This window comes from Schistocerca nitens, chromosome 2 (genome assembly GCF_023898315.1).
Source record: "Schistocerca nitens isolate TAMUIC-IGC-003100 chromosome 2, iqSchNite1.1, whole genome shotgun sequence".
NCBI lineage: Eukaryota > Metazoa > Arthropoda > Insecta > Orthoptera > Acrididae > Schistocerca > Schistocerca nitens.
Genome location: NC_064615.1, coordinates 597,533,812 through 597,556,612, shown reverse-complemented (window position 1 = coordinate 597,556,612; position 22,801 = coordinate 597,533,812). Strand labels below are relative to the sequence as shown.

The window sequence follows — 22,801 nt, the reverse complement described above, 5'->3', positions numbered from 1 at the left end:
GGCAGAGGGTGACAATTATTGAACTATATGAAATAAAATCGTCATAACTTCTGAACAGTTTACGTTAGGACGTTAAAACTACACAGTTGGCCGCGCGTCATGATGGGAATTACACTCAAGCTCATACAATAAGGATAATGCTGATACACGGCGAAACAACGCTCTGGTGGGCAGTTTGCGGGTTTAAATCACCTCGGGGCATGACCATGCGGTGCATTTGACCTGCGGTCATCGCATGGTGGCGCTGGCAGCAGTCCACATACGCAGAGGTGTGTTGGTGCATGTTAGAGTACGGTGCAGCGTGTAAGTGTGCAGACGTTTTCAGACGGGCTACTGGTGACTGTGTGTTGAAAATGGCTCAAAGAAATATTCATGACGTTATGAGGGGTAGAATACGAGAGCGACTGGGGGCTGGTCAAACACAGCAGGTCGTAGCACGGGCCCTCTGTCTGCCACAAAGTGTGATTTCAAGATTATGGCAACAAATCCAGCAGACAGGAAACCTGACCTCACCACAGCCACTGGAACAGTTGTCACCAGACACACAGTCTACAGACGACTGAACAGACATGGCTTATTCGCCCAGAGACCTGCAAGGAGCATTCCACTGACCCCTGGTCACAGGAGAGCCTGTGTACATGGTCCCAGGTTATGGTCACGGACGAATCCAGGTATAGTCTGAAAAGTGATTCTCGCCGGGTTTTCATCTGGCGTGAACCAGGAACCAGATACCAACCCCTTATTGTCCTTGAAAGGGACCTGTATGGAGGCCGAGGTTTGATGGTGTGGGGTGGGATTATTATTGGTGCACGTAAACCCATGCATGTCTTTGACAGAGGAACTGTAACAGGTCAAGTGTACTGGGACGTCATTTTGCACCAGTATGTCCGCCTTTTCAGGGGTGCAGTGGGTCCCACCTTCCTGCTGATGGATGATAACGTACGGCCCCACCGAGCTGCCATTGTGGAGGAGTACCTGGAAACAGAAGATATCAGGCGAATGGAGTGGCCTGCCTGTTCTCCAAACGTAAACCCCATCGAGCACGTCTGGGATGCTCTCGGTCGACGTATCGCTGCACGTCTTCAAACCCCTGCGACACTTATGGAGCTCCGACAGGCACTGGTGCAAGAATGGGAGGCTCTACCCCAGCAGCTGCTCGACCACCTGATCCAGAGTAATCCAACCCGTTGTGCGGCCTGTGTACGTGTGCGCGGTGGTCATATCCCATACTAATGTCGGGGTACGTGCGCAGGAAACAGTGGCGTTTTGCAGCACGTGTGTTTCCGGACGGTTTTCTCAACTTATCACCAATACAGTGGACTTACAGATCTGTGTCGTGTGTGTTCCCTACGTGTCAATGCTATTAGCGCCAGTTTTGTGTAGTGCCACGTTGCGTGGCACCACATTCTGCATTTATCCTTAATTTATGAGCATGAGTGAAGTATGCGCATGCTTGGTTTGGGTTAGCGACGAATCCCACGTTTATTTGGAAGGATTGTCAATAAGCAAAAATGGCACATTTGTGGGCTGAGAATCCGCATTTAGCTATCGAGAATTGTCTTCATCCTCAACGGGTGCAGTGTCCAGTCACGGAATAATCGGTGCAATATTCCTTGACGGCACCGTGACTACCGAACAGTACGTAAGACGATTTCATCCCCATTATTCAAAGTGACCCTGATTTCAACAAGATGTGGTTCATGCAAGACGAATCAGGAAAGTTTTTGATGCACTGGAGGAGCACGTTGGGAACCGCATTCTGGCTCTGCAGTTCTCATAGGTCACTGTAATGTGCCCGATTGGTCGCCATGTTCTCCGGATCTGAACACATGCGATTCCTTTTTGTGGGGCTGTATTAAAGACAAAGCGCACAGCAACAAACAGCCGTTCAGGAGTCATCGACAGCATCGATGTTCCGAAACTCCAGCGGGTCATGCAGAATTTCGCTATTCGTCTGCGCCACATCATCGCCAGTGATGGCAGGCATATCGAACATGTCATAACCTATATACAAATATCTGTGGTGACGTTTAAATATTGAATAAAGTGTGCGCACGCCATAATTTGTAAGTAATTCACGTTTTTTTCATATTTTTCAATAATTGTAACCCTCTAAGAGTGCAGTGCGAGTTGTGGAGTTGGTGTGGTGTGTGTTGCAGGAGGCGTGCCTGTGGCGGCAGGCGACGCTGCGGGTGCTGGAGAACTTGCCAGCCGGCACGCCACTCGGGACGCTGGGGCCGCCGCCTCTGTGTCTGCGTCTGGGGACGGGGCGCTGCCACCGACTGTACGCCGGCCTCAACGGTACGTGTCCTGCAGCTGTAGCAGCATGCAAGCTGCTGTCCCCTCTGCTAGGGGGAAGGCAACGAAGCCACGTGTACTCAGGTTAGGCGGAGAGAATAGGAGAGAGGAGTGAGAATCAATTGTGTACCACTGGTAGCGCGGAAAAAGATCCGATGGATGACAGCGCAGGGAGAAAGTGAAACTGCTGCTGCCGTACAGCGTTTCCTCTAGGCTGTCCCTGACGAACTCTGCATTCCTGTGCGTTTGAGTGATCACTACCAGCATTCCTCGTCACTACATGAGACACTGCGTAGAGACACCGGACTAAATTTCTCTTACGCAATATCTGGTGAACGAGAACCCTTCACGGTCTAACTCGCGACATGAAGATATTTCCAACGCAGAGGTTCGAATCGTCTGCCTGGAAATCGGACACTGTCACACAAATTGTTTTGGTACCTCCCACCTTCGAGACACGTGTAGGATGCTACAAATCAGTACGGTCGAAATTATACAGGCAGTACAGCGTGCTAACCTATTTTGAGACGAGGAACCAATGCTCAGAAATGAATATTCCGGGCGGCCGAAGTATAGAATGAGCATTACATGTGAAACAAGTGTGTATACGCGGTCCAGTAACATTATTGTAGCCCCCGACTGTGTTCGACGTCTGCGTGCACTAACCAAGAGTAGAGGGGATAACAGTGCAGTCGTTGTCGTAATGAGGAAACAGGGAGCGATCTATCTGATGACCAAAAGGACATGATCAGTGGCTTCAGTGCAAAGAGTGGAAGCATTTCTGAAACGGCTAAGTTCGTAAACTGTTCATTTGCCTCCGCGGTTAAAGTATACAGAACTTGGTCAACTGGCTTTATCCAGAACCTGCATCAAGTCAACTATGGTGCACCACGGGCCATAGATAACAGGGGTAATCGACGGCTGCGGAGATGTGAGCAAATAGACATGCCACTGTTGACCGACTGCGCTCCCAAGTGAACCAAGGGGCTACCAAAACCGTCTGCTTAACGACCGTTCAGCGAACGTTGCTGCGAATGGGTATCCGTAGCAGGTGCCTGGCTCATGAACCCATGCTGACCGCTGTTCGTCAGCGACGAGTGCTGGAATTTGTACACCAATACCATAAGTGGACAGGTAGCCTTATCAGATGAATCACATTTTATGTTGTTTCGGACAGTTATCCATTGGCCTGTACGGCGTGAAACGTCTGAAAGCAAACGCCCAGTAACAATCGTTGGTATGGTGCAGCCCGGAGGAGGGAGCGTTATGGTCTGGGGTGTGTTTTCGTGGCATTTCCTGGATGACCTCGTCATTCTGGAAGGCGCAGTGGGTCAACAAAAGTATGTGTCTATTGCTGGAGACCATCTCCACGCAGTGTACGTACGTGATTCATAGAAAACCAGGCTGAATTTACCGCTTCTCCTGGTCACCAAACTCCCTGCATTTAAACAAAATCGAGAATCTTCAGGACAAAATCGATCGGGATCTACGCGCTACGGATTCTCAACCGAGAAACCTATTGCAACTGGCCACGGCACTGCAGTCGACATGGCTTCACATCCCTGTCGCTGCCTACCAAACCTCACTGACTCTCTTCCCTCACGACCGCGCTGCAAAAGATGGTTATTCAGGCTCTTGTCAGGTTGTCACATTAATGTGCCTGGACAGTGTGTTTCTACATCGACCTTCACGGTGAACTTGTTTCTGCGGTGTTACATGAAGTCGTTGGTGTGCCAAAAGTCAATATAAACAGAAGAGGAAGTGGATGGTAAAGTCCTAGCTGTCTGTCACATTGTACAACAGACAACGTGGATATTTAAGAGCGGCAACATTTTATGAGCCGTTGCAGTGCATTTAGTGAGGTTGACAGTCGTAATTCCGAGAAGCTGCTGCCAGCTTTTTGCCATAAAGAAAAGACTAAATATTTGTTTCTGACCGCTAGCTACTAATCCCAAAGAAATTAATTAGGAACTCTCAGCGCTATGTGTAATATTTACCATTATTTCTGGAAAGCCAGGAGGAAAGAGGTATCAGTAGATACGAGGTTGCGTGATGTGTTCAGACAGCTCAAATGCTTGGCTGCTTGTCAGGGCCACATATAATATATTAGTTAAGTGTCTTTTTTTGGCGATGAATCTTTGTACCGTAAACGTTATGATCCTAGCCAGTTCTTTCAACATGTCATGTTCCAAAATATGCTGGAAATGGCAGTATTCCAGTAACGAAAGCCATAATTTGGACTCTGAACAAAATGCTTGGCAGTTAAGAGACTAGACTTATATTTCCAGGTTTTTTTGTATGGTCTATTGGTAGATTACCTAAACACGTCAGGTGAATGGCAGGACAGTTCATAAATAAAACGGTGATTATTTTGTTCCTCTACGGTTGTCCGTTCGAAACTTCAGTACATTTCAGACATTGGCCAAAGTCAATAAATGAGAGAACATTTTAAATTTTCTGAAAAGGTGACTGAAGTGTTACAAGACAGCATAAAACTTAACCACACCACATTTGACATATAAAGATGACCAAAACATACGAAGAGTTTTCGATTAACAAAGGTCTTTTTTTTCTTTTTTCTTTTTTTTTTTAAGAACAGTATTTATTCCCCTACTTCAACTTCATTCTCTTCAAAATAGTCCACATTAAATATTACACCCGTTTACGTTTACTTTATATCCCCACCAAACTGTTTCATGCGACTGATATAGTTAGACGACTGTTGGACAAGAATAATTCTCTAAAGTGATGCGGGATTCGACTGTGGAGAGGAAATTTCTTCATTAATGATCCACATTGGAGCACTGCACGTGCGTGGCTAAGCAGAGTGAGCGGTAATCGTTCTCCACCCTTTACTACCTACACGGGTTGGCCTCACTCGCTTTTAAGCGGACGAGCACTTACCGACTGGGACTTACGTCCGTGTGGTTCTTTCCCCGCATTTAAGGAAACATGGCAGTTAATAACTTCACAACGCAGCGCTAGGTGCACAGGAATCGCTTGGAGCCTGCAGACACTACGACTTCGTGGCTCATGCACATCAGCGTTAGTTCGGCGTGGCGATGCAAGCTGCGCAGGCGGCGAGATAACGGTCGACTTCGGCAACATGCACGAAACTGTGCGAAGTTTATTCACCGTCTCTGCACCAAGCCGTAACCGACTGAACACCACGTGAAATGGCCTGCAGACTGCTCTACTCCGAATTAATGGGTACCGTCTCTGCGGTCTGCACACTGCTGTACGTTGAGCATAAACAGCAGCTGCCCCGAGCCTCGGAACACTGTTTGCAGAGAAACCGCAACGTTTGTGGCAGGTGCTGGTACTGTAGGCGTCTTCAGATTCCATAATCCACTTAATACTTGCTGGTGGTCGTGTGTCAGAGTGTTTTCTGTTGACCGATCTCGTACTGGTCTAGTACAGTCATTTATTGTGTCCTGCGCATTTCGCATTTGTGGTAAAGTCTTATGGGACCAAACTGCTGAGGTCATCGGTCTCTAAGCTTACACACTACTTAATCTAACTTAAACTAACTTACGCTAAGTACAACGCACACACCCATGCCCGAGGGAGGATTCGAACCTCCGACGGGGGGAGCCGCGCGGACCCGTACATGGCGCCTGAGACCGCTCGGCTACCCCGCGCGGCTGTGTCCTCTGTACAAAGCCTCGAAATACCATGCGGATCGAACCCACTGAGACTACGGTATGTTCTGACCTGGTTCAGCATGTCAAATGGCATCGCTGTCACACTATGTGACGTACTTCATTAACAGACGTCATTATCCTCGCAAAAGATCATACTATCACGACAGAGGTATTACTAGAACGAAAAATGCTCTTATCATAGCACAAAAAAGGCGAGTATGTCCTGGCCAGAGCTGGGGTTATAAAACAAGGGAACTAGGTTTTCGACTTATCTGGCACCTTCAGAGACATTGGAATTAAAACATCTTGACATATTCGTGATTTTAATTCACCCCCAAACTCTTTTAGCTATTACACGAATGTTGGCGGATATTGTGGATTTTGGGCGCAGGATCAGGGATTTTAAGTTATGAATCCATGAATTGCAAGCTGCAAGTGTGCCAGCACATTGCAGCTAGGAGAGCTCACTGCGCTGGGCAAGTAGGGGCACTGTGTGCTATGTTAGGAGCATTTTTCATTCTGGTTCCCAACTTTTACTCTCCCACAGTTCTAATAATAGTCCACAAGAGCTTGGCAACCGATGTAGATTTTAGTTGACTCGGGCCTCGACCTGATCCGGTACAGCTTTTTCTTTATTATCGCGGCAATGGATAAAGTTTTCACAAAACGCCTAGAGGACCATTAATTACACGTATTTGTCTACCTTCTTACAAAATGAGAACCGATCCGCACAAGTCTGAAACATGGAAGTGACGCACGTAAAAACGCTGACAAAAAACGTATTTTCTGCATGTAAAATCCAAGTGGAACTACATTTTTGAAATCGAGTGTTCAATTTTACCCTAAAATGCTTTTTAATGCATCTGGATCACTTTAAACACTCTCAGCCCATTCAGTTCACGTAAGAATGCGTTTTACGTGCGACATTTAGTTCTACATTAAACCACCGCATCTCGACAATAGATAAGGATTATTGGATAAAAAAAGATGTAGTTTTCACTTTATCCATTCCTTTACCTTTGTGCAAAGTTTGAACCGATTCGTACAAGTTTAAAGTATGGAAGTGGTACGCTTCAAAAACCTCCCAGAGAAACACGTTTCTTTTTGCACGTAAATCCAAACGATGCAAGATTTTTTCAAACGGTTAGAATTTATCTTAGACCAAGGTCCGATAGATTGGTAGACCAAATTTGAACCATCAGTGTCGTTCGAATCCGGTGTTATTTAAGGGTGACTGTTTTTGCACGTAAAATCCGAACGACGCTGAGTGCTTTAGTACGTAAAATCCGAACGGTGCACGTACAAACGGTCCCATTTGCTGAATATTCATTTCAGCCCAATTAAAATCTTTTACAAAAGGAATTAATCGATTCGCACAATTTGCCTGGGCGTCAGCTCGAGTTGGTCGCTCAAAACTTGCATAATATACTGTAACATAGTTACAGTGAGACGGATATTCGAAAGGCTATACAAATGGCCGCTGGTCCGGGCCTCAACAAAAGATTTTCACCCCATGTTCCTAGCTTAAATAGGTACCGAGCACAGACCCCACCCCTCCCCCGCGCCCAAGCTGCGATTCTTCGTACGGTCTTTTAATACATATTTGTTACAGCGCTTCCACGCTGTGACGATAGGCATAGTGCTCTGCTTTTCGGTATCTGAAGACAAACCTACGCCATGCATCTTTGCTATGCAGGCGACAGAGTTTATGCGCGCGGATGAATTTCAGCGATACGTGCAGTGACTGCTCACCTTTCTCTTTCCATTTCCTGTTCTCATTTGGGAGCCTAGTGCACAGGAGTTGCTGGCAGCCGTCAGGCACAGGTGTGTGGTGTGCGCAGCCTCACTGGACGGAGTGTCGGTGAGCTCGTGGCCGCCGGCACTGGGCGGCGCGCTGGAGGCGCTCACGTCGCGGCCGCTGGACCGCGAGGACCCGCAGCTGGAGCAGCCACAGTGGCGGCGGATGGCGGCGGCCGGCGCCGCGCTGTCCCTGGAGGTGCTGGACGCCGGCGACAGCGCGCCCGCCACCATCAACGACGGACATCTCTATAGCAGCCGCCCTGGCGGACTCCTGCACAAGGTGAGGCCAGGTACTGCCCAATAGCGGGGTGCGTACATCTAAATCACGATTCTAACCCTCAGAGTTGCTGATGAGTCTTCCAGCCTGTACGGCCGTGGTCGAAGACACTTTTCAGCTACTGACGTTTCGTTCAGAGCTGCGCTGGGCGTCTACGGAGGTTCTCCAGATGACGATGAGTCTTGCCAAGAGCACCTCCGACGACGTCCATCACAGCTCTGGACGGAACGTTAGGAGATGAAAAGTTTCTTCGACTACGGCCGTACAGCCCACAAGACGCATCAGCAATTATTACAGCCGGTCGTAAAAGCCTTCATTGATAGTTCTCAGAGTTTAATAAATTGTTTTAGAAGTTGGGCAGCCGGAGACAAAACTGCACGTGGTGAATAAAATCTTCTAGCTGTTAAAAGGCTTTTTATTAAAAAGTCGCTACCGGTTTCACATCAACAGAGATGCTTCTTCAGGTGGTAGCTTTTAAAAAAATCATGGCGCGACAAAGTGGTTGCTTATAGCCAAGACCCATACCTAGACATGAACGATGGGACTTGACTGCAAGCATCTTCTTCACCGCACCATGACTTTTTGAAAAGCTACCACCTGCAGATGAATCTCTACTGATTTACTTACTTTCCGTGTCCTGAACTAGACTTCAAACTTTCAAAAATCAGCAGCCAGTATGGCCTTGTCATTTGCCTCCCAGAAGTCATTCATTGTGCAGGGCTGATCTAAATCTGGACAGATAAGCAGGTGTTGAGGATCCTGGACAGAACCACACAGACAGAGAGTGTTCTCATTCTCTTTTAGGAAACCCCATTGCTGCAGGTTTGTCTTGCACTTTGGCACTTCTACCCTCATACGGTTTAGGGTTCTCCAGACTGTGTATGGTAGGTCTTCACCAGGCGCTAGTTCTTCTTTTACATCTTTATGGGGGTTTCTCAGGTCGATTTCCCATCTTTTCAAACGATTCTCTGCAGCCGACCCTTCCAGGGCTCAGGTACGTGAGAGGAAAGTCTTCCTCGAAAAAAGCCGTCGGTCAGCAGGCTGGTGTTTTCGGCTTCGGCAGCGATGTCACGTCGTATGTTGGGCGGTGCGATCCCCATGATGAAGTACATGTTGTGCACTGGGGTTGGCCTCAAGCATCCGGTAACAATCCGTGCCATTTCATTCACCGCAACATTAACTTTTCTCGCGTGTGTTGATGCAGACCATACTGGAGCGGCGTATTCCGCGGCTGACACACTGAGCGCAAGGGCTGGAGTTCTCAGGACTTTTGGGTTTGCACCCCAGGACCCGCTGGTTAGTTTCCTGATGATGTTGTTTCTAGTTGAGACTTTTTCCCTTGTGGCATTACAATGATGTTTATAGGTCAGTGTGCGATCCAACGTGACACCAAGATATTTGGGCGTTTTACAATGCTCGAGACGTTCACCTCCCCATATTACATTTAATTCACGATTTGCCTCCCTGTTCTTTAAATGGAATGCACAGACCTGCATCTTGGAAGGGTTCGACCTTAGGTGGTTTGCCTCATAATACTGGGAAAGAGCTTCCAAGGTACTGGTTAATTTCTCCTCTACATCCATAAAATTGTTACCTTGGCCTGCAACTGCAGTGCCATCGGCATACATAAATTGGCGCGTGATGTTTGGCACTGGTTGGTCATTTGTATTTATATTATACAGAGCTGGGGCGAGGACGCTTCCCTGAGGTAGGCCATTCCTCTAATTTCTCCACCTGCTCTTCTTGCCCTGGAGACAGACGAAAAATCTCCTATTATGAAGGAAAGTACCTATCAGAGATGTTAAATGGTAATCTCTTGTCAAATTATATACTTTTCTAAGGAGCCTCCGATGGTTTACAGTATCATATGCAGCTGAAAGGTCTATGAATGCCACTCCCGTGATCTCTTTCCTCTCAGACCCATCCTAGATATGTTGAGTCAGGTACAGGACTTGACCGCAGCACGATTTGCCTGGTCGGGAACCTGCCTGCTGTGGGATGATCTGTTGTTCCAAGACGCTGTCCATGCGACTTAGCGTCAGGCGTTCCAAGATCTTAAAACAGTGACAAAAAGAGACACAGATCGGAAGTTTTTTGGATCATCAGAGTCCTTTCCTGGTTTCAGAAGTGCAACCACTCGGGCTTTCCTCCACACCTTTGGAATATGGAGCCTTTCTACACATGCGTTTATCAAATCTAGCAGCCACTGTAGGGTATTACTGCCAAAGTTTTTAATTTGCTCGACTCTAAGTTCATCGATACCAGGAGCTCTGTTAATCTTCAAGCTGGAAATGGCTGCAGTAAGTTCTGACATTGTAAACGGTGCTTTGAGGTGATGATTTTCCTCTGCCGGATCACGTGCTAATTAATGGTTCCTGGTACTTTCTGCCGTGGGTTTTGCCATTCATAAGGAGTGCAGTGGCGACGGTCTGCCGTGACGTTAGTAAATTTATCATCTCTACTGATGTGAAACCGGTAGTTTTCTAACAAAAGTATTTTAACAGCCATTGCGGAAGATTTTATTCATCGTCTCATAGTTTGGCTCACAGCGGAGACAACACGGTAACTGGAATTTAGCAATTTTTTTTTACATTCATAGTACACGAAGTTCATAACAGAAATATCAATATTCCAAAGCAGTTCGATGAAACTCCCAAAAATTGTCAAGAAAATCGACTTTGAAGTTAAAGATCCTTTTTTCGAAGTGCAGTGTGGCTATATGGGAGAATGCTCGCTTGTCATGTTGGTGGCTTCGGATCGATTCCTGGCCAACGCAGATTTCTGAGTAGTGGCGCATGCTCCGCAAGTATTTCCGCGATACGTTAAATGCATAAAGATTTTAGAAGAACTGGTAGCGATCGAGACTGGTAATTGCTGGTTGGAATCTCGTATAGGATATTTGTTTCGCTGCTTTTCCTTCAATTGAAACACCTATGTCATCAAATATATGCTGATCAACACGTATACAATTGTAATTTTTATGGTCTCATATGTCAGTCGGAAAAAAGGAACTCTTGTAGGATCACTTTGTTGTCGGTATGTCTAAGCGTCTGTCTGTTTGATTTTACAAAACCCTTTTCCTCAGGAACGGATAGACATATCAAGATGACATTTATGTCTTATGTTAAGGTCTATAGTCCCTTAGCTGTAAAAAAGTGAAACACCTATACCTATACAGTCAAAAGATACGATCGTTTATCTCAAATATTTTAGCACTCGCAAACTCACTCATCAGAACCTACAGTGTACTTCCCGTTGACCTTGAATCATAACAGTTGCCAATAGGCAGGGTTTTACACCACAAACAACGGGAAAATCCGAAAACTGTCATTTGTAATTGTATCACACGAAAAATATTTTTGTCATTTGTTATCAAAGAGTCTGTCCGTCGGTCTGTTAAGACACCTTTCTCTCAGGAGCGGGTAAACATATCAAATTGAAATTTATGCCACATGCTGAGGTCTATAGTCCTTTGGTGGTGTAAAAATTTCAGTCTTTAAACGTCAATTCCATTAAATGATACTGCCATTTATGTCACATATTTTGATTCTCGTAAAACTCACTCATTAAAAGCCATATCGTACGCAGAAACCCAGGTTTCATTACCAATATAAATTCTTGATTACTAATCTTTTATAAAAGATTGTTAATGAAGATAACTATCTTCATGTATTTTACGCTTCATGAAATTCCTCGTAGAACTTGGATATTTGTTTAAAAATATGTCCTGTTTCCAGAATCGAATCCGGGCCACCTACGCAGCAGGTGGACTTTCTACCATGGAGCCACACAGCCCCTTCGAAATAACGATCTTATATTACGGTATTAAAGACATTCGAAAAACTTCAGTTTCTCGAGAATTTCTGAGAGTTGCATCAAGTTGCTTTGGGAGTGTCGTATTTGAGCTCTGAACTTTGTGTGCTAAAATATAAAAAAAAATATAAAAATCCGATTGCCGTGTAGTGTCCTTGTCAGATTAGTTTAATTACACACACATCAGCATATTTACAGCTTTCTTTGTACATAGCGGTGGCCAGAATAAATTCACAGAAGCAAGTCGTGGAAGAAGCCTAAATAATTGAATTAGTATGCGGTATCATCTACAGAAAGTCCGCCACTGGTAGCTGAGTGGTCAGCACGACGGAATGTCGTATCTAACGGCCCGGGTTCTATTCCCGGCTGGGTCGGAGATTTTCTCCGCTCAGGGACTGGGTGTTGTGTTGTCCTTCGCATCATCACTTCATCCCCATCGACACGCAAGCCGCCAACGTGGTGTCAACTCGAAAGACTTGCACCAGGCGAACGGCCTAGCCGACGGGGGGCGTTAGCCACACGGCATATTGTATCTAGAGAAAAATGAATAAACGAGGATATGTGTGCCCGCATCTCGTGGTCGTGCGGTAGCGTTCTCGCTTCCCACGCCCGGGTTCCCGGGTTCGATTCCCGGCGGGGTCAGGGATTTTCTCTGCCTCGTGATGGCTGGGTGTTGTGTGCTGTCCTTAGGTTAGTTAGGTTTAAGTAGTTCTAAGTTCTAGGGGACTTATGACCACAGCAGTTGAGTCCCATAGTGCTCAGAGCCATTTGAACCATTTTTTTTCGAGGATATGTGGTTCTGTACAACTTGCCCAATTTAAACAGGTTTTAAAACCTTGTTGTAGCTCCTTGTGCCATACTTACTTCCTGTGTTTTAATACGTTGTAATTAAGGTACTATGATATAGAAGTGTTCACATTTTAACTTACGAGTGTTGCTGTCACAGTTGTTACTTCTTGGTAAGCACTTTAGGCTACTGCAGCTGCTTATTTAAAACTGATGTTCCTATGAGAGAATTTTCTATTTAGAGAGCACAGAAAATAACTTGTCCTGTACCTGTGCGGATAGACTGTTAGGAGACGGGACAATGGCAGCGGTGAGGATTTCACTGCGTACGGCCACTGCGCGCTACAGGAGTTGAAATTCAACAGCAAAAGCCTATTCAAAAGTTTAAATTCTCAGTAACAGGTAGCGTGTCTGCAAACGATCTTATTAACATGATATGCCAGTTTCAGCAATAAATCGACGGTCAGCTGCCTCTCAGTGGAATACCGGATAATACAATCAGTGTAGCTATCGACAACTGAGACAGCTGCTTATAACGCACAAAGCGCAAATCTCAGCAGGTGGCAGCAAAGTAATGATAATAGTGGGGATAAACTCGCTTAGGACGGAGAATGAATATGCGTATCTACACATGTACCAAATTATTTTGCTCGAACATTGCACCGCAAACAAAGGATGGTAGAGTTAGAGCGAGTAGACTTTAGACTGTGTCATCTGAATTTAGACTTCTTTTGCTTTCCCGAAACCAATAGAGTTGTTTCCCACACGATGCCAGAATAGTGTTCAGTTTATTTGGAAAATTAATCAGCATAAAACGTTCTCTCTTTCTTTCTTGCCGTCTCTGATACCTAGTTAGAATACGCCACTGTGACGTTTAAATCTTTCGTCGTACTGTCTCTGTATGTCAATGGGATTAACTAAGTGCGTGACTGAATTTTAAGTTCGTTCGCGTCGAATATACGTCTAGGAGTCGGCCCCACACCTATTGCATTAACAGTTATTACTTTATGAAATTGCAGCTGATGAAAGGAATAAACGTCGTTAACTAAAGCTGGGTATTGCTGAGTAATGAAAATAATTATTCAGCCCTTGATTAATACTGTGTGCATAAAGAAAGAGTGAGTTACTTACTTGATGAAGAATGCACTAAATCCGGCCCCCCACGCTGCTGTTTGAAGTTAAAATACGAAAAATCGGTTGAGGATAGCTTTTCAAAGTCCACAAACACGTGCTGAAATTTCAAGTCTCTAAACACAACGCTGCAGTTCTGAGTTAAAGTCCACGAACCTAACCACAAATTTTCATAATTCTAACGCTGCTCTGCTGTTCACAGATAAACTCCAAAAGTGCAAATGTTGGAAACTTTTCTGAGTTCCCGAACTCTTGCAGAATCTACACCTAGAGTTGTCACCCGAAAATTTTTGAACACTTTTAGTCGCATCTGACACGCCGCTCATCGTCATACATCCGACCTCTCAAAGCGAAGTGCCCGCAGCCCAAACGGCCGTTGCCGTCATATAGGCTCCATCTGTCGCTGCAAAATCCACAAAATTACACTCACTGTACATGTTACCATATAAACTACACATGTAAAAGCTCTACTTGATTCGCGTTTGCACGGTGATTCAGCTATTGAAAATAGCAGTGTCATTGTCTTTGTATAAGACACTATAGCGTAATGTCTATCGTTAAAAAAAACATTCTCTCGTTTTAAGCCACGTCAAGTGATGTACTGCACAAGAGATTTCGGCAGAGATCTCCTCTACCATTGTCAAGTCATCAACTTGACATTGGCAGAGGAGATCTCTGCCGAAAGCTCGTGGGCAGTACACCACTTGACGCGGCTTAAAACCAGAGAATGTTTTACTAACGGATATCGCCGCGAAAACATGCATTCGTACGTGTCTATCGTTGGTTGCATACGATCTTATAACGAATAAAATTACATGAAATTTAGCGCAAAAGTATTATGCATGAATCTGGGCTGGAATTCCTGCTTTTCCGAGGTGACATTAATTTTTTTTTTGCAATGTCTTTGGTTTTGGAGTTATTTGCATCTTATTCGGCGAAATAGTCAACATTAGCAACATTTAAATCTACTGAGAATTAAATGTCTACAGATGACTATAGTCTGCTATGTAGTACTGTCGCTAAGTTTCTTGTTTTGCAATTTATTTTGCTACTTGAGGGTAAAGTGAAATTCCGACAGTTAGTAGCAGAAATGAAAGGTTCATTCAAATCCATTGACCTAGGTTTCGCGTCTTTAAAAAAAATCTTCTTGAAAAGTATCAGAGACTATGCTGGTTACATAACGTTGTGCAGGTACGTTAAAGTTAAGAGAACTAGATGCACTTGTGAAATACTGGCTAATGACAGTCAGTATAATTTGCACGCTTTTACTATTATGGAGGTGAATTTGATCTTTGATTGATGCATCATGGCTACAATTTTAACGTATCTCCACAATATCATTTAACCAATATAACCACTGATTCTTCTGAAGAAGGCATTTTTTAAAGACGTCGAAACCTAGGTCAAGGGTATGAATAAACCTTTCATTTTTGCAAATGACTGGTTATATTTCACTTTACCCTCACAAAGATTCCGCTCCGCGGCTGCTGCATCCAGCCATTTTCAAGGTTTTAAAATTTATTTTGCACCAAAATTAGTTTTTTAACGCTCCGAATCAACATTCCAGCTCATAACTCAAACTATTTTTCGGTGGTGCTCTCCAACCACTGTCTGCTTACGTTTTATCTTGAAGAGCTCGGTAGGCGTTTGCTATTAACGTTTAAAATTGGGATCTACATTCATGTGTTTCACAATATCTAAAGTGAGTGGATGTTTAGACGACTTCCTAGGAAGTACGTCTGTCATTGTCCGTTCTGTATATTGATATGGCTTTTACTTATGCGGCGGCCGTATAATTTGCAGGATCTGAATTTGGACGATGGTGACATCGCCTCATCGCGCACTGACCGGCAGCAGACACTCGACCGAGGAACGCCCTTCAAACTGCTTGCTGCCCTTTTGACACTCGGCTAACTTCGTGTTCCCCGCATCTTCCGACAACGTCAGAGGTCGATATGTCGTCTGCTAGTCAGAAAGACAGCTCTACGCCGTACTTCCTCGCTAGCTACTCTTGCCTGTGTCCGGACTCGCACCACGCTGCGCTACCTATCAACCAGTGCATGCCTACCTGCGCCTTTCTGTCAGTTCTCACTACGAACCTGTTACATAACGGACAGTTTTCGGAATTATCGTACAAAGCGTGTAAAATATTGTGAACTCATGTATGATCCTTTCTCATGGAGATTGCTGTATCACCTTCGTCGTATCAGTACTCAGTACGTGCAGAGCATGGCTCGCAAATAAGTGAGTATAGCTACGGACTACCCACGCACGTACGAGCCAACAGCGCGCCGTCCGGTGGCTGAGTCCCACGTTAAAGCCACGGCGAGACTCGCTGGACTCAGCGAGCTCAAACCGCCCCGCGGCCGCGTTAAGCCGAGCGTAAACGTGATAGCGTGTGCTGCTATGCGTCGTCGATGTCAAAGGGGCAAAATGAGCACGTGAATTCTAGAGCGACAGAACGTTTTGTCATGTCGTGGCACTTTGGCTCTAATAGGGCACACTGATAATACAGTGAGACACTTGACAGAAGCAGGTCGTACTCTACAACCACTGAATTTGAGAATGGCAAAGGATAACCGCCATCGAGTCCACACAGCAGTAACGGAACAGCAGCCGAATGGGACTCGCGAGACTGTCTCTTGTTTGTAGACCTACAGGCAGACCTCTTCATCCACTGTACCACCTCGGTCAGACAGGAATACACCTCGGTCTATACTTTACCTTTGTCTATCAACTCCTAACGATACAATAAATAATAATACTTTTCCAGATTTTCAAGGACAGAAGTGAATTTTAACATAATCTGATCTTTTTACAAAGCGCCAGAACATAAAAGTATTGATTTAAACAATGAAATGCAAAATATAGAAAAATTTGCTTTTAGTACAGATCACGATAGAATAATCTACACCTTAGTCTTGATGAAGTCTTTTAAATCATCTGCATTCGCAGCAAGATTAAGTTATAAATAGAGGTAAATTAAAAATGAATAAATTAGGTTATTCTGTAAATTTACCTCCTCTGATGAATTCTATAACAGTTAACTGACTTAAAGATTTCGCGTTTAAAGGACAGAACGATGTTATAAGAATAATATGTGATGTGTGATGTTAGTTCTAGAAAGTTCTCAAAAGAACTATTTTTAAAGTTAGCTTGCCAACTTTTTCACATTACATATAGTCTTTTATGTTCCTTGTCGATACCAGCATTTGTTTTCTCTCAAAAATTAGCACATAGTTCATATAACAGGAATCTGTGCGAGCCATCTGCCAGGGAGTATTGTTTATCTTGTAGGTAATATAGTGGAATCCAGTACATTAAATAGCTTTGTATTTGTCAGTTTCTTTTATTCCAATGAGTAGTTATCTTCGCAGGACTCGTAAAATAACGCATTAGGTAATAATGTACTTGCAGCAGACTTTAAAGTCAGGGCAGACCATTTTGAAGGTAAGACTGCTTCAGCTGCTTTAGCGAAAAATTGCTATGAATGCTCGATTATCCCATTCTCTTTTCTCGATTCGAACCTAAGTTGATTTTATTGCACATGCTGATGCAGCTAAAATGCTGCGAAACCGGTCGTGCCTATAAATAAAGCACTTACAGGTGAAGCGGCCTTATCTTCAGAATCATATAATGTAATTAAAATCATCAATATAAGACGATAATAATTCACTACTTTAAGTCATTGTAGTGTATTAATCTTAAATAAAATCAACAACTTTCACTTTTCCCTACACCAGGATGTTCGTCCCCACGGCATGAGTGAAACAACGGTTCACGCAATGTAAACAGAAATGCGAGTCAAAGTTATGGAAATGTTTCTTTATTGATAAGCTTCTCATTAGGAAAGAAATCTAGTAAATCAGAAAGAGTCGAACCTTTTGTCAGAGTGGTTTGTGAGTGCTACATGCATCGTATGCCATCACTTTCTGGAGAATCTGTCCGAACAATTTTCCTTAGCAAAAACTTAGAGGTACAGGGTGAAAATTATTGAATTAAATGAAATAAAATCGTAATATCTTCTGAACGATTTGCGTTAGGACGTTCAAACTGCACAGCTGGCCGCGGGGCATGATGGGAATTAGAATGTCAATATGGTTTGGTTCAGCGACGAAGCCCACTTTCATTTGGATTGGTTCATCAATAAGCAAAACTGGAGTATTTGCGTGACTGAGAATCCGCATTTCGCGGTCGAGAAATCTCTTCACATTCAACGGGTTACTGTGTAGTGTGCAATGTCCAGTCAAGGAATAATCGATGCGGTATCGTTTGATGGCTCGGTGACTACCGAGCTGTAGGTGAAAGTCCTGGAAGATGATTTCATCTCCATTACAAAGAGTGATCCTGATTTCTACAAGATGTGGTTCATCCAAGACGGAGCACGACCCCATCGAAGCGAGAGAGTATTTGATGTCCTGGAGGAACAGTTTGGGGACCACATTCTCGCTCTGGGATACCCAGAGGCCACTGGCCTCGATTGGCTGCCATATTCTCCGGATCTGAACACATTCGACTCCTTTTTGTGGGGCTATATTAAAGACAAAGTGCGCGGTAATAAACCCAAAACCATTGCTCAGCTGAAAACAGCCATTCAGGAGGTCATCGGCAGCATCGATGTTCCGACACTTCAGCAGGTCACGCAGAATTTCGCTATTCGTTTCCACCACTTCATCGCCAATGATATCAAACATATTCAACATGTTGTTGTTGTTGTTGTTGTGGTCTTCAGTCCTGAGACTGGTTTGATGCAGCTCTCCATGCTACTCTATCCTGTGCAAGCTTCTTCATCTCCCAGTACCTACTGCAACCTACATCCTTCTGAATCTGCTTAGTGTATTCATCTCTTGGTCTCCCTCTACGATTTTTACCCTCCACGCTGCCCTCCAATGCTAAATTTGTGATCCCTTGATGCCTCAAAACATGTCCTACCAACCAATCCCTTCTTCTAGTCAAGTTGTGCCACAAACTTCTCTTCTCCCCAATCCTATTCAATACCTCCTCATTAGTTACGTGATCTACCCACCTTATCTTCAGCATTCTTCTGTAGCACCACAATTCGAAAGCCTCTATTCTCTTCTTGTCCATACTAGTTATCGTCCATGTTTCACTTTCATACAGGGCTACACTCCATACAAATACTTTCAGAAACGACTTCCTGACACTTAAATCTATACTCGATGTTAACAAATTTCTCTTCTTCAGAAACGCTTTCCTTGCCATTGCCAGTCTACATTTTATATCCTCTCTACTTCGACCATCATCAGTTATTTTACTCCCTAAATAGCAAAACTCCTTTACTACTTTAAGTGTCTCATTTCCTAATCTAATTCCCACAGCATCACCAGATTTAATTTGACTACATTCCATTATCCTCGTTTTGCGTTTGTTGATGTTCATCTTATATCCTCCTTTCAAGACATTGTCCATTCCGTTCAACTGCTCTTCCAAGTCCTTTGCTGTCTCTGACAGAATTACAATGTCATCGGCGAACCTTAAAGTTTTTACTTCTTCTCCATGAATTTTAATACCTACTCCGAATTTTTCTTTTGTTTCCTTTACTGCTTGCTCAATATACAGATTGAATAACATCGGGGAGAGGCTACAACCCTGTCTCACTCCCTTCCCAACCACTGCTTCCCTTTCATGCCCCTCGACTCTTATAACTGCCATCTGGTTTCTGTACAAATTGTAAATAGCCTTTCGCTCCCTGTATTTTACCCCTGCCACCTTTAGAATGTGAAAGAGAATATTCCAGTCAACATTGTCAAAAGCTTTCTCTAAGTCTACAAATGCTACAAACGTAGGTTTGCCATTTCTTAATCTTTCTTCTAAGATAAGACGTAAGGTTAGTATTGCCTCACGTGTTCCAACATTTCTACGGAATCCAAACTGATCTTCCCAGAGGTTGGCTTCTACCAGTTTTTCCATTCGTCTGTAAAGAATTCGCTTTAGTATTTTGCAGCTGTGACTTATTAAACTGATAGTTCGGTAATTTTCACATCTGTCAACACCTGCTTTCTTTGGGATTGGAATTATTATATTCTTCTTGAAGTCTGAGGGTATTTCACCTGTCTCATACATCTTGCTCACCAGATGGTAGAGTTTTGTCAGGGCTGGCTGTCCCAAGGCCGTCAGTAGTTCTAATGGAATGTTGTCTATTCCCAGGGCCTTGTTTCGACTCAGGTCTTTCAGTGCTCTGTCAAACTCTTCACGCAGTATCTTATCTTCGTCTACATCCTCTTCCATTTCCATAATATTGTCCTCAAGTACATCGCCCTTGTATAAACCCTCTATATACTCCTTCCACCTTTCTGCCTTCCCTTCTTTGCTTAGAACTGGGTTGCCATCTGAGCTCTTGATATTCATACAAGTGGTTCTCTTCTCTCCAAAGGTCTCTTTAATTTTCCTGTAGGCAGTATCTATCTTACCCCTAGTGAGACAAGCCTCTACATCCTTACATTTGTCCTCTAGCCATCCCTGCTTAGCCATTTTGCACTTCCTGTCGATCTCATTTTTGAGACGTTTGTATTCCTTTTTGCCTGCTTCATTTACTGCATTTTTATATTTTCTCCTTTCATCAATTAAATTCAATATTTCTTCTGTTACCCAAGGATTTCTATTAGCCCTCGTCTTTTTACCTACTTGATCGTCTGCTGCTTTCACTACTTCATCCCTCAGAGCTACCCATTCTTCTTCTACTGTATTTCTTTCCCCCATTCCTGTCAATTGTTCCCTTATGCTCTCCCTGAAACTCTCTACAACCTCTCGTTCTTTCAGTTTATCCAGGTCCCATCTCCTTAAATTCCCACCTTTTTGCAGTTTCTTCAGTTTCAATCTGCAGTTCATAACCAATAGATTGTGGTCAGAATCCACATCTGCCCCTGGAAATGTCTTACAATTTAAAACCTGGTTCCTAAATCTCTGTCTTACCATTATATAATCTATCTGATACCTTTTAGTATCTCCAGGATTCTTCCAGGTATACAACCTTCTTTTATGATTCTTGAACCAAGTGTTAGCTATGATTAAGTTATGCTCTGTGCAAAATTCTACAAGGCGGCTTCCTCTTTCATTTCTTCCCCCCAATCCATATTCACCTACTATGTTTCTTTCTCTCCCTTTTCCTACTGACGAATTCCAGTCACCCATGACTATTAAATTTTCGTCTCTCTTCACTACCTGAATAATTTCTTTTATTTCGTCATACATTTCATCAATTTCTTCATCATCTGCAGAGCTAGTTGGCATATAAACTTGTACTACTGTAGTAGGAATGGGCTTTGTGTCTATCTTGCTGTTTGTAGTAGCTAACCCGCACTCCTATTTTTTTTTTATTCATTATTAAACCTACTCCTGCATTACCTCTTTTTGATTTTGTATTTATAACCCTGTAATCACCTGACCAAAAATCTTGTTCCTCCTGCCACCGAACTTCACTAATTCCCACTATATCTAACTTTAACCTACCCATTTCCCTTTTTAAATTTTCTAACCTACCTGCCCGATTAAGGGACCTGACATTCCACGCTCCGATCCGTAGAACACCAGTTTTCTTTCTCCTGATAACGACATCCTCTTGAGTAGTCCCCGCCCGGAGATCCGAATGGGGGACTATTTTACCCAAGAGGACGCCATCATCATTTAATCATACAGTAAAGCTGCATGTGCTCGGGAAAAATTACGGCTGTAGTTTCCCCTTGCTGTCATAACGTAAATCCGAATACCTGTAGTGCTGTAGTGATGTTTACATGTTGAATAAAGTGTGAGCACGCCGTAGTTTGTAACTAATTTATGTTTTTTTTTCATATAGTTCAGTAATTGTCACCCTGTAAACAACATGTATTAAACAGCGTTTAATAAACTCTCATACCACGTACTCTTTTCGAATCACCAACCATTTTTCATGCCTTTTATAAGTTCAAATTGCTGAATCTGAGTGCTTCGTATCCCATTTATACAGAGTTGGAAGTGATACGTGGTATTCATTGCGTCATGAGTGAAGTATATCGTCATATCAAGCCTTCTCCAGACTTCTTTCTGCAGGCATACGCGTAGTTTTTGCTTCATCGTGTTTTCAGATGACTTTAATCCAGCAGAAAAATTGTTTGATCCCTTCACTACCCTCTCACTTGGCTACATCTGCTGACCTCATCCGTTTCACTTTCTTTACTGTCGTTTACTACAGCTTGTTACATAGTCCATTTGTTTGTCTGCCTTTTCCTCCCAGTAATTCTCAACGGGTACCGTAAGTCTGCAATTTTCAAGAGCAGCACTGAACTTTTGAAGGTTTTTCTCATTAAAAATCCATGTCTCACTGGCATAATTTGTAGCTAGTTAGTAAATTTTATTCGGGGCTGCCTTAATTTTTGTATAGCCTTTTTCGCAAACATGTATATGGTAAATTGCAGTAGTTAAAAGAAAAACATCTTTTGCATTCTGCGCACTAAGTCTTTTATTTAACTTGTGCACTCAGATACGTTTCGCCTTACTTATAAGATATCTTCAGTGAAGGTCCTCAAATATTACACGATTTTTTCGTTAGCGCATATAGGATACTATTTGCACATACACGTGTTCGATACCAGTTCACTGAAGTTTTTATAATGAAACTGAAGGTACTTACAGACCAGCGTCTAATTCATTATTTTTAAATCAGCTTTCTCTCATGTGGCTTTTGGCATATGGTATTTCGTTTTCTCCGTTATTCAGCAATCAATCTGGCCATCACCGTAACATCTAGTAGGAAAGACTGCAGTTGTGGAGTTGTTAAATTTTGTGTTTCACGACAGGTTGCTGGATAACTGTTGTGTGAAAGTTTCAACGGCGACGCGCTCTAATTAATTTTTTCTTTTTCCGTTTCCAAGGGCCACGCACCAATTTGAATGCTTCCTCCTTTGAGCTTCTTTCTTCTTCCTCCAGTATTATTTCACCTTCTCACCATGTATCCTTTATCTCTCCTTATACCATTTTGAATCTGTCTTCTTCGTCCTCCTGCCTTGGAATCTTTCAATTTTTAGCACTTTTTTCTTAAAAATATCTCTTTCCATTG

General features: G+C 43.6%; 1 protein-coding gene across 1 annotated transcript in view; it reads left to right on the top strand.

Moving 5' to 3' along the window:
* The window catches only part of LOC126235185 (uncharacterized), a 357,154-nt gene that overhangs the window by 263,595 nt on the left and 70,758 nt on the right, over window positions 1-22,801 (top strand). The window contains exons 4-5 of the mRNA XM_049943915.1: window positions 2,160-2,301; window positions 7,784-8,022. Of these exons, the coding sequence (XP_049799872.1) occupies window positions 2,160-2,301; window positions 7,784-8,022 (381 nt within the window). The remainder of the gene's footprint in view (window positions 1-2,159; window positions 2,302-7,783; window positions 8,023-22,801) is intronic.